Source organism: Carcharodon carcharias, chromosome 18 (genome assembly GCF_017639515.1).
Source record: "Carcharodon carcharias isolate sCarCar2 chromosome 18, sCarCar2.pri, whole genome shotgun sequence".
NCBI lineage: Eukaryota > Metazoa > Chordata > Chondrichthyes > Lamniformes > Lamnidae > Carcharodon > Carcharodon carcharias.
In genome coordinates this window covers 21852302-21864783 of record NC_054484.1, presented here as the reverse complement: position 1 = coordinate 21864783, position 12482 = coordinate 21852302, and the positions used below count along the sequence as shown (strand labels likewise).

The window sequence follows — 12482 nt, the reverse complement described above, 5'->3', positions numbered from 1 at the left end:
TTATGTTTCTGTTTAACTCTGCTGTCTTGTTGGCCTTGATGACCTTGGTGGTCGTCCTTTGGCCAATGGAGCCTGTGCTGGCCTTTCCTGGGAGGGAGCAGCAAGTGCCATGGCTGGCATCTCCCCAGTCATCGCAGCCTCTCTGGATGTCACGGTTACTGGCAGAGGGCCGGAGGAGCTGCTGTCATTATCCAGAGCACCCTGAGAGGAGCCTGCAGAGACTACAAGCACGTCATGCACCAACGTGAGGTTGCTCTGGACCTCCCTGCTTACCATTGATGGACGGGCACCTAGTTGGGATGACCACCTGAGGTCATTGCCTGTGTGAGGGCTTGCAGGTCCGAAGGCAACCCCAGGAACCCCTCATTCTGCCCCTGGAGCTGCTTCTCCATGAGAGTCGTCACTCTCTGAAAGGAGAAGGCAGTGCGCTCTGCCATGAGGGTCAATGCAATGCTCACGGTCTGCATGGACTCCTCCATCACAGAGACGACGGCATGCATACCCTCATGGATCTCTGCCAGATCCTCCCGCACAAGGTGCTGGACATTCAGCATCTGCCACCTAATGGCCGACTCCAGAGGCTCATCATCAGTCTTCAACTGAGCATTGTCCTGGTCCCTTGGGCACTATCTGGCTCCGCCTGCACCTCGAGCGAGTGTGAAGTGCCCTCGTCAATGCCATCTCATCACCAAGATGCTGGTATCTGCGCTGGTGCCTGCTTCAGAAAGCAGGTGTGAGACAGGTGCTACTGAAGCCCAGTGGTCCTCTTGCATCAGGGGTGGTCCTTTGGGGTCTGCAGAGCTTGCTAGAAAACCTAACAGGGAGAACAAGGACATGTCATTAGCTGAAGTCCTCACACCATCACTGTGCATGCCAGGCACCCAGGTGAGACAATGGAGATCTGCATCACCAGATGCCATCATCTTTCAATGATCAATGGGGACTCAAGGTTTGAGGCTCAAATTAATGAAGAGACTATATAAGAATAGTTGCACAAGTCGAAAGTCTCACCTCTGTGCACTGCACTTTTACCTTCATTTGGCACCCCCGCCTCTCCACGCCCAATTGGACGTGGAGCGTGCCGACCTGAGATCTCGAGGGTGTCTCACTTTGGGCAGCCCTCCACCTGATACGTGCCCTCTCTGCTGGTTATGGGTTGTCTTCTCCTGAAAGGACAGAGGAGCATTGATTAGTCCACTCTCTACCTGCAGCACCATTGCAGCCTGGCCAACCCCAGCTGAGGAACACCTCCCAGGGCACATCAGAGTCGTGGCCCTCGAGCCACAAGGCACTCAGTCCAAGCAGTCAGGGCTCACCCCTTTGGCCAGCTCTGGCGTTATCGACAGTTGGCACTCAGACTCCAGCACCAAAGGGAGACGGCCACACCTTAACACTTCCGCACACTGACCCATGCCAACGCGGTACTCACCCTTCCTGAATGCAGCAGGTCATTGAACCACTTCTGGCACTGCACCCATGTGTGCTGCACCACGTCATGGCTGCCCACCAGCACTGCCAACTCCTCCCATGCCCTTGTCGTGATGTACGATGGCCTCCTCCTCCCATGTCTGGGGACAAGGGCGTCCCTCCTGGCAGCCATCCCCTCCAGTAGGACAGCGAGGCCACTGTTTTTGGTCTTCTTCTCCCATATCAGCCTGTCTGACTGAGACTGCGAATCTGTGTTCAACTAAGCCAGCTTCCCCTCTTTTGTGTCAAGGTGTGAAAGCTAGCATTTGAATTTCTATGAGTTTCAACCTGGCCCTCTGTCCCCATGGCAACCAAATCGCATCGGCCTGTTTCCGGGCAGGGTTCAGCACGGCTACCATTCCTCATTTTAGCACATTTTGTTTTACCTTAAATTAAAAGAGACAGTTTAAAACATAACCACCTAATAAAGTCTCACAGTCGTAACACCATCAAGACTGCTCCTTCCAAAATATACAATCTATGTATGGCTACCTCAATGAGAAACATTTCCACTTCTTACATCCACGATTTATTGGCACCATAATGTGGCTCTGCAGCAGCCGTATCATCAAGAAGAAGAGGGGGAAATGGAAGAGGAAGAAGAAGTATAAGGGCAAGAAAGAAGCAACAACCACAGTGGCTGTCTCTTCCAATGGAGGTATTAGTGAATGCAATCCCAATACCCCAGTGACTGCAGAATGGCTTGTGGAAGGTTGCTGACTTTCATTGAGGGGGACTGCAGATGGCCTTGCAGGATGACTTTAAGCAGTTCTAGACTCAGAGGTCTGACTTCACACTGCACCACCTTGACATGGTGGCAGTAATCTGGATTAATGGACAACACAAGGGCCTTGGCTCCATGGAGGACAGCTTGCTGGACCACTGTGAGACTATGCAAGTCCCTTTGAACACTGGTATTAGCGGCAATGATGTAAACAGGCTGACCTTGCATGGCAACAAGCTGAAATGGCATGACCTCAGTCTGAATTTCCACTGCAGCACCTAGATGCACTGCAATAGAATCTGAGACATCTGCCATTAGATGCTGCATTACCTTTGGGTTCATAAGCAGGCAGATGAGTTGGCCACCACTTCAAAGGTAAGTAGAGGCCCTAAGCTCTGCTAAAGCCTTGTGCCAAGTTGGTGCTGGATTCCTTCATGCTCCTTGACAGTGACAGCAAGCTTTCTGGCATGCTAGCCAGTGCATCAAGATTTCAAGGTGCATGCACATCAGCCTTCTTCTGTACACCACCCAACCAGGGTCCTTACCTAAGTCCTCAGCAGCAGAACGCATGTGTAACCTTGCCCTGCAGAATACCGGAGAGTGCAACCCTTTCTCCCCTTCTCTGGCAGTGTGACACTTGTGCCCAGTGACTCACCATTTGCAGATCCCGCCTCTATGCTGCACCCTAATGTAAGCACCATGTCAGTACCTAAATTGGTGGCTGTGAGTGTGAGATTGATGGCATCATCATCATCAGCCTCCAGCTACTCTGACTACTCCAATGATGGTGAACACAGTCTCCTCTAATGGGATGACGACATGCAGCCATTCTTGGCCCTGCCAATAAGGTGCTGCTGACTACAGTTGCCTTCTCTTGCAAGTGAGAAGAAAGCATGGCAGTGAGTGTGATGCAGTGTGTTTGAGTGACAAAGAATTGAATAGATGATCGTGTGCAAGCTATGAGATGTGCTCGTGAGGCTTGCAGCAGAGGGTGAGGTGAGATGTGTGAAATATGAGTCATGTGTTGAATGGAGCAGTGTATGATGCTGGTATACAGTTGGTAGGAGATAGCATTTGAAGATGTATTCACTGACCTCAAGATAGTGTCCTCGGCCCAACTATCTTCAGCTGCTTCATCAATGACCTTCTTTCCGTCATAAGGTCAAGAGTGGGGATGCTCGCTGATGATTGGACAATGTTCAGCATCATTTGTGACTCCTCAGATACTGAAGCAGTCCATGTCCAAATGCAAAACAATCTGGACAATATCCAGGTTTGGTCTGACAAGTGACAAGTAACATTCGCGCCACACAAGTGCCAGACAATGATCATCTCCAACAAGAGAGAATCTAACCATTGGCCCTTGACATTCAATGGCATTATCATCACTGAATCCCTCACTATCAACATCCTGGGAGTTACCATTGACCAGAAACTGAACTGGACTAGCCATATAAGTACTGTGGCTACAAGAGCAAGTCAGAGTCTAGGAATCCTGTGACGAGTAACTCACCTCCTGTCTGCCATCTACAAGGCACAAGTCAAGAGTGTGGTGGAATATTCTCCACTTGCCCGGATGAGTGTAACTCCAACAACACTTAAGAAGCTTGACACCATCTAGGATATAGCAGCCCGTTTGATTGGCACCCCATCCACAAATATTCACTCCCTCTGTCACCTGTGAACAGTGGCAGCAGTGTGTACCATCTACAAGGTGCTGCAGAAACTCACCAAGGCTCCTTAGGCAACACCTTCCAAACCCACAACCACTACCACCTAGAAGGACAAGGGAAGCAGATAGATGGGAACACCACCACCTGGAAGTTCCCCTCCAAGTCACTCACCATCCTGATGTGGAAATATATCGCTGTTCCTTTGTTGTTGCTGGGTCAAAACCCTGGAACTCACTTCCTAACAGGACTGTGGGTGCACTTACACCACAGGAACTGCAGTGGTTCAAGAAGGCAGCTCACCACCGCCTTCTCAAGGGCAATTAGGGATGGGCAATAAATGCTGACATGGCCACATCCTAAATGAATAAAAAATACCTTGAGCACTTGGATGAGGTCAGGGAACTTCTTGTGACACTACATCCAGCTCCTCAGGATTACGCAGCTGGCATTGAAATTAGCAATGATCTGTCCTATAGCCTTCTTAATGTCCGTCTGGAGGGTTTCTTTGTCTCTACCATGTTCACCTCCTACACCAGGGCCTTCGGTGCCAGCTATCCAAGATGTATGCTCTCTGTCCTGTTAAGGCATTATTGTTGAGTTCTCAAACAAAAGCAGAAAATGCTGGAAAAACTCAGCAGATTTAGCAGCATCTCTGGAGAGAGAAACAGAGTTAACGTTTCAAGTCCATACAGAAAGGTTAACTCTGTTTCTCTCTCCACAGACACTGCTGGACCTGCTGAGTTTTTCCAGCATTTTCTGTTTTTGTTTCAGATTTCCAGCATCCCCAGTATTTTGCTTTTTATCTATATGGTTGAGTTCTCCCTGCTTGGACAACTTTCCCTCAGAGGAAGGACCTGCTGTGGCCAGAATGCACCTTCCTGTTAAAGGGTGCAGGCTGGTTTTAAGTAGTGCAGGGTAACTTTAACAGTGCTGGCCTCACACAAACTGGGACCCCCTTACCGAACCATGATTAGTGCTGGTCTGCATGGTTAAAATTACCAGCTAAGCAACATGAAGTCTGTGTGCAGCTTGCCTGGGAAGGAACGGGTGCGAGGTAATCATATGTTGCCCATCATGACCCCCATGCCCATTTTCAGGCCTTATCCAATTTCTCCCCCTTTCCCTCTTCCTAACCCTCTTGCTGACCTGCAATACAAAAAATAATTTTCAAAGAACCCTCCTAAGTATATTCTAGAATTAGGCTTCATCCTGTGTCTCCAAAGGGAATGCCCCATTTCCCAGGCAAAAGGTGACAGGGGGGTAAGTCTCACGTATTTTCAACTAATAGTACCCTTGGATCAACTACTCAGAATGGTGTTAGACTGGCCTGAAAAGCCTCTTTCCTGATCCTTCCTCCCCTTTTGTGTGGAAGCATTTGGACTTTTCCCAGGATAATAGCTTCAGTTTTATTCCCCTTACTCCAACTCTTGCTTACCAAACTTTTCCTGAAGTTAGTAGTTCAGGCTTCTTCAAACGCTGACGACAAGTAGCTCGGAATTTTCCTGGAACCATGGTTGAGAGCTAGGACACATGCAACTGAAGACCAGACAGCGCCTTTAAGGGAGTAAGAACATTGCAGTAATTATACTCCAGGGTCTCTCATAATGCATGAGTACTCATTGACAGAATGGTTGGGAGGATCAGGAAATAAAGGCAGATAGTAATTGCTGCAGCATTCAGATGGCTAATCATGGACAATGATAGGATTCTAACATGCAGTGTAAGCCTGCAATGTTGGCAAGCTATTTTACCATGTAGCAGGAGGAACTTACTCAACATCTGGCTTCCATAGAAACATAGAAAATAGGAGCAGGAGTAGGTCATTCGGCCCTTCGAGCCTGCTCTGCCATTCAATATGATCGTGGCTGATCTTCTATCTCAACACCATAGTCCCGCTCTCTCCCCATACCCCTTGACACCTTTAGAATCCAGGAATCTATCTATTTCCTTCTTAAATATATTCAGTGACTTGGCCTCGACAGCCTCTGTGGTAGCGAATTCCATAGGTTCACTCCTCATCTCAGCCCTAAATGGTCTACCCTGCACCCTGAGACTGTGACCCCTTTTCTAGGCCCCCCAGCCAGAGGAAATAGCATCTCTTCATCCAGTCTGTCCATCCCTGTCAGAATTTTATATATTTCAATGAGATCTCCTCTCATTCTCCTAAACTCCACTGAATGAAGGCACAGGCAGCCCAATCTCTCCTCATATGACAATCCTGCCATCCCAGGGATCAGTCTGGTGAACCTTCGCTGCACTCCTTCTATGGCAAGTATATCCTTTTTCTATGGCAAGTATATCCTTTCTTAGGTAGGGAGACCAAAACTGCACACAATACTCCAGGTGTCATCTCACCAAGGCCCTGTACAGCTGCAGTAAGACATCCTTGCTCCTGTACTCAAGTCCTCTCGCAATGAAGGCCAACACACCACTTGCATTTTTAACTGCTTGCTGCACCTGCACGCTTGCTTTCAGTGATTGGAGTACAAGGACACCCAGGTAGGACCCTTTGTACATCAATATTTCCCAATCTATCACCATTTCAATAATACTCTACCATTCTTTTTCTCCTGCTGAAGCGGATAACTTCACACTTATCCATATTATACTGCATCTGCCATGTATTTGCCCACTCACTCGACCTGCCTAAATCGCCTTGAAGCAAACACACTCCAGCAGGCTTCAGTGCACAGTGATCAGGAACTGAAACGAGACTGTTTGTGTAAACCTGTCACACTCTAATTACATGCTCTACTGCCACCCCTGATGGGAAGGCGTATTGTAGTGTGACAGGTTTACATTGACAGCTTCTGCTGTAAATATGGACTTAGGACTTCAGAACAGAATAAAAATAAGGACTGAATGTATGACTCTTCATGCTGATGATCTGCTTCCCTCTGAAGCCACTTTCATTTGGGGAAGCAGTGGCGTAGTGGTGTTATCACTGGGCTAGTATTCTGGGTAATGATCTGGAGGCCTGGGTTTGAATCCCACCATGGCAGATGTTGAAATTTGAATTCAATAAGAAATTAAAAATCTAATGACCACCAAGAAGCCATTGCTGATTGTTGTAAAACCCCATCTGGTTCACTAATGCCCTTTAGGGAAGGCAACCTGCCATCCTTACCTGGTCTAGCCTACATGTGACTCCAGACCAAAGGGTAATTAGGGATGGGCACTGAATACTGGCTTAGCCAGTGATGCCCATGTCCCATGAACAAATAAAAGTGGAGGAAACAATCTTCTCTGAGGTCTTGACTCATGCCAATTTCTTTAAATTTCCCTTTGTCAGTTGGTAATAGGACACATTTGACAACATCTGAAGAGACGTGCCAGGACTGGAGTGTCCAACTTTCCTCACTGAAGTTGATACAATGGGTGCTGGAAGACATTAGCAATTAGCAGGGTATTCCAAAGATTAAAATGGATCTAACCGGTGCAAGAAAACTGCATACAAAACTCAATTAATATTTCCCTTTCCTTTCCAGAGAAAAAACACTGGAGCAAAATATGGGAAAGAGAAGACATCTGACGGCAAAGGTAAATATTTTTTCATTTTTATACCACTATCCACACTCAGGTAATAGGGAATAGCAATGCCCAAAGAGCTCAAAGTTCTTCATTACTGGACTTTTCCTCATGTAATTCCTGGGAAACAAGCAGTTTGTGAAGATTCAGTGAAGACTCAAGAAGAGACTAATATAATTTGAAATGTTGACAAAGAAAGTTCTTGTGGTATACAAGGAGGTAACATAATGGTTGTGTTATAGGAGTGGTATCTAACTGGGGTATGGTAGCATAGTGGTTATGTAACTGGGCCAGTTGGGTAGCAAGGGTACAGACTGTACTCTGGGTGGGGGACTTCAATGTCCATCACCAAGAGAGGCTCGGTAACACCACTACTGACTCAGCTGACCGAGTCCTAAAGGACATATCTACCATGCTGTGCCTACAGCAGATGGTGAGGTTACTATACATGTGGGAAAAACCTACTAGACCTCACCCTCAGCAATTTACTTCTCAGAGATGCATCTGTCCAAGACAGATAGGAGTGAACACTGCATAGTCCTTATGAAAGCAAAATCCTGATACCATTTATCATGTTACACTATCACTGTTCTAAATTGGATGGATTCAGAACAGATTTAGCTGCTCAAAACTGAGCATCCACGAGGCACTGTGGGCCATCAGCAGCAGCAGAAATGTATTTGACCACAATCTGTAGTCTCATGACCTGACATAACCCTCACTCTACCATTACCATCAAGCCAGAGAATCAGCTCTGGTTCAATAAGGTGTGCCGAGAGCAGCACCAGACATAACTAGAAATGAGGTGCCAACTTGCTGAAGCTACAACAAAGAACTTCATGCATGCTAAACAGTGAAAGCAACATGCTATAGAGAGTCAAGCGATACCACAACCAGTGGATCAGATCAAAACTCTGTAGTCCTGTCACATCCAATCGTAAATGGTAGCGGATAATTAAAAAACTAACCTGAAAACATAAAAAGCAGGAGTAGGCCATTTGGCCCTTTGAGCCTGCTCCGTTATTCAGTAAGATCATGGCTGATCTTCTACTTCAACTCCACTTTCCTGCACCAAGCCCAATAATCCCAGTGTGGGAGGATGCTCCATGAACATCCCAATCCTCAGTGATTGCGGAGCCCAGCACATAAATGGAAAAAAGGCAAGTCTGAAGCTTTCATAACCATCTTTAACCAGGAATGTTGTGTGAAATCTCCAACTCAGCAGAGATCCATGCCACTGCAGATGCCAGCCTTGAGCCCACCTAACAGCACTGTGGTGCTAGAACAGCTGCACAAGAAGGCAGCTCACCATCACCTTTTGTAGGGCACTTGGGGATGGGCTATAAGTGCAGACCTTACCAGCGATTCCCACATCTTATTAATGATTATTTTAAAAATGGTAGTTTTCTAGGAATATAGAAGTTGCTAGCCAATAAAAGACCAATGTGTATCTCATCCACCTTCTACCATCCTCATGATACCATGATAATGGAATTGTTGACTAATTGTAGTGACCAATTTCTATCAATCAGTCTACAATAGACCTGGGCATGCTAAAATGACAGGCACAACTGCCAACTGAAACAGGAATCTGCATGGCTGCACTGTTGGTGTAAATAAGCTATACCCAACAAATACTCCACCAGCCAGATTCTGCTGACCAGGCAAATTGAAAATCTCCCCCAGTATTCCACATGTGACCACGGCAATGAGGTGCATGAGGTTGGAAGATCGAGATACAACTTCAGTGTGTTGTCCCACAGATGCTCCCCAGTACAGGAATAGTCTTGTTGATCACAGCTTAACCTTGACTCTCCCATTCCCGCCTTTGCTTTTCCACCTTCATTTTCCTGTTCCATTGTGAAGAACCTTATATTTATCTACATTAAAACCCATCTACTTAACTGGTTATTATCTTCATTAAAAAGAAACAAACTGTGTTTAGCATATAATCAACCACTCACCCGAAAGGGAAACTTGGAACATTCGATATTTTTCTTGTTTTTCTGTCACTTCTTTTCCTCTCATCTTCTCCTCCCTAGATGATGTTGACTCCTCGTTGGGGTTTCGTATCCTGGTCCTTGGAGACATCTAGTACTAAACAAAAATTCAACTCATGCCTGAGTCCAGGCACTGAGTGCCAGTAGAATGTCAACAGGGAGGTATCATGGAGCAGCCTCACCACTGCCAGCCCCTCCCCTCCACACCAACCCACATGCGCTTCCAGCAGGGATCAATGAATAGGGTTCCCGATTTCCCTTCGTTGAGTTGATTGTCCCATGGTGGGACCAGAGTTCCTGAGCAGTGCTCTCACTGCACAGCACTTATTTGGATTTGGTGTTGAAGAAGATATGAATGGAACATGATTCAAGAATAAAATTCAGCATCTTGTCCCTTGCCTCCCCATGCCCACCTTGTCCAGTAGCTAACACGCTCAACTCCTGATAAGTCAGTGCTTTCATAAAAAGCTCTAAATTATCTAATGATATGAATTATGAATATCATGGCAAAGTGAGAATTTAATATGAAATTTAATAATGTCTTGCCAGATCATTACATGACTGTGGTTTGTAAGGAGTAAGAACGGTTGAGAGATGGACAGTTTTGAGATTCTGGGTAAGAATGATCTAGCATAGGAGAGAGTGTGACACATCTTGGTTACAATATAGTGAGGGTGCAGGATGGGGTACAGGTGAGTTGGGTGGGGCCATTTCTGAGTAACATAGAGGAATGTTCTCCACTGACTGGAAGACGAGGAGGAGGAAGCTATTGCAGCACAATCCTCAGCCTAGAAACTGAATGCTACGATCATCAGAGTTGACAGTGAGGAAGGGGAGAAAGTAAAGGAAATCATTATTGAAACTGTGAATAGAAAAATCTTGGTGAGAGCTCTGAAATTATATGTCACAGGAATGTCACATGTCCTTCATCCTAGAGCAGTAAATTCAATATCTCTCAGTGCGGTCGATTATTATTCAACACATGGAAATTAATTCACTGAACCAGCACTTTCAGCGAAGCCATTTGATGAGTATACAGGCTGTGCCTGCCACTGTTCAACAATCAGACACTGGCGATTGATTATAGCATCTGTGCCTAGCTTAAAAAAACTCTAAGGATGGGTTTTCTACCCTCCATCACCTTGAAATGTTCAAGTGCAAAACTAGTCCTAAGCATGGGCTTCAAGCTTACTTACTTACTTAGAGTGTACCCTTCCTGCCATATTGGTAAAGGCAGTAAAAAAACTGTACAGCAGCCATTGCTAGATTAGCAATATACAAATCGGAAACCTAACACCACTTTCAAGGCTCCCTTTGCAAAGTTGGGCTATCGTGAATGCAGCCATCAACGAGACAGGCAGGTTCAGGAAAACGTGATCTGCATGAGACCTAACAATCTTGAAGGGACAGAGAAAGGCTGTGACCAAAGACATATGTTCTTTTCCTGATCACTCCCATTCCCTTTCCCACCTCCCTAGCCCTCTCATTGACAGCCCTCCCCCTCACAGTCCCTCTCCCATTCCCTGTCACTGATCTCCTCCCCCTCCCGATCACTGACCCCCTCGTCATTACTGTCCCCCATCTCTCTCCCTCTCCCATGATCACAGCCCTTCCTCCCATATGCTTGTTTCCCTCCCCAGTGTTCCCTCCTGATCAACATCGACCTCCCTCTTGATCCTTTATCCTCGATCCTCTTCTTGGACCTTCTCTAGGGACTCTAGTAGTGGCCCAGTTATAAAATCCTCTCTGCCAGCCAGCTACCCAGCAGGTGCCTTCGGCTCACCAGCCTCATGTAGTGAGGAAACTATAACAGGTCCCATTGCCCTCAGGGTGAAAGAGGGAACAGCTAGCTCAGGCTGCCTCTCCGGCGAAGTGCATGTGGGCACGTGCCCAGCAAGGGCAGGGTCAGCTTCACACCCGATTCCCCCTCTTCTGCACCCCCATCTCCCAGTCAGAGTCGGCTAGCTGTGGAGGCACCCCATTGTGACTTAGTTCCTCGAGGGAAGGAGAAAACTAGATTGGGTTGCTGCCGTAATGGGAGTGATAAAACCCACAAGCAACTAAAGCTGATCTCGCATTTTTCTTGTCTTGTAGACGCAGCCAGAGCTTCAAAGGAGGATGCTGAAGAATTTGACATCGATCTGGATGCCCCTGAGACAGAGAAGGCTGCTGTCGCTATTCAGAGTCAGTTCAGAAAATTCCAGAAGAAAAAGCAGGATCCTTCTTAGGCTTTCCTTAGGGTGCTGAGAAGACAGCACGCAACCAGACAACTCCCTCATAGCTCTCTTCTGTTGGTGCATGCAGTAAAAAAAAACAGTCGGTGTGTGTGTATTGAATAAACTCCTGAAAGTTCTTCTGTAATTCTACCCTTAGTCATTCACTGGTAACCTATTCCTATTATTATTCATACATTAATAAAGTCAGTGTTGTACCTGACACATTTTCAGTGATCTTCCTTCTCAATGCTACAGAAGCTGCAAATAGCACAACAAATGTAATTGCCAATCTTCCCTCTCTCCTGAAGGTGCAAACTATTGCTGGAGGGTGGCTCCCATGTGGACTTGCTACCTCATAGAAAGGGATCAAACCTCATACGTGAGTCACTGCGAGGCGCCAGAAATCTGAAATTAAAACAAAAAGTGCTGGAAACGCTCAACAGGTCCTGCGGTGGCCATGGAGAGAGAGTTAATGTTTCAGGCTCCCAGCTTTCCCTTACTGCAGCTAATGATCCTTTTAAGCAGCACTGGAAGTGGCTGCATCACAACCTGCATGGTCCAGGTTTCTTAAAGAGATAGCTGAGGAAGTAGAACTGTGTTTATTGAGAGAGTTTATTGACTTTGTTCATTCTTATAGCTCTCCCCTCACACACACATATCCCCCATGTCCCAGCTGTCCCCTATTTATATGTGCTCAAAGTACTTAATTAAACAATGCCTGTGTATTCTAATAGTATAATTAACAAATCATTAATGTTCTTTTCTCTGGAAAGGAGAAGTCTGAGGGGTGACCTGTTACATTCTGCCCTTTGCAGCATCTGACCTCTGTCAGTTCCTTGTCTCTGCAGTTTCCTGACCTCTCCCACCTCTCAAT

General features: G+C 46.6%; 1 protein-coding gene across 1 annotated transcript in view; it reads left to right on the top strand.

The window, feature by feature from the left end:
- pcp4b (Purkinje cell protein 4b) overlaps nt 1-11828 on the top strand; it is a 99443-nt gene extending 87615 nt beyond the window's left edge. Inside the window, exons 2-3 of the mRNA XM_041211890.1 lie at nt 7353-7404; nt 11487-11828. Coding sequence (XP_041067824.1) covers nt 7353-7404; nt 11487-11620 — 186 coding nt within the window. The 3' untranslated portion in view covers nt 11621-11828. The remainder of the gene's footprint in view (nt 1-7352; nt 7405-11486) is intronic.
- Nucleotides 11829-12482: the final 654 nt, after the last annotated feature.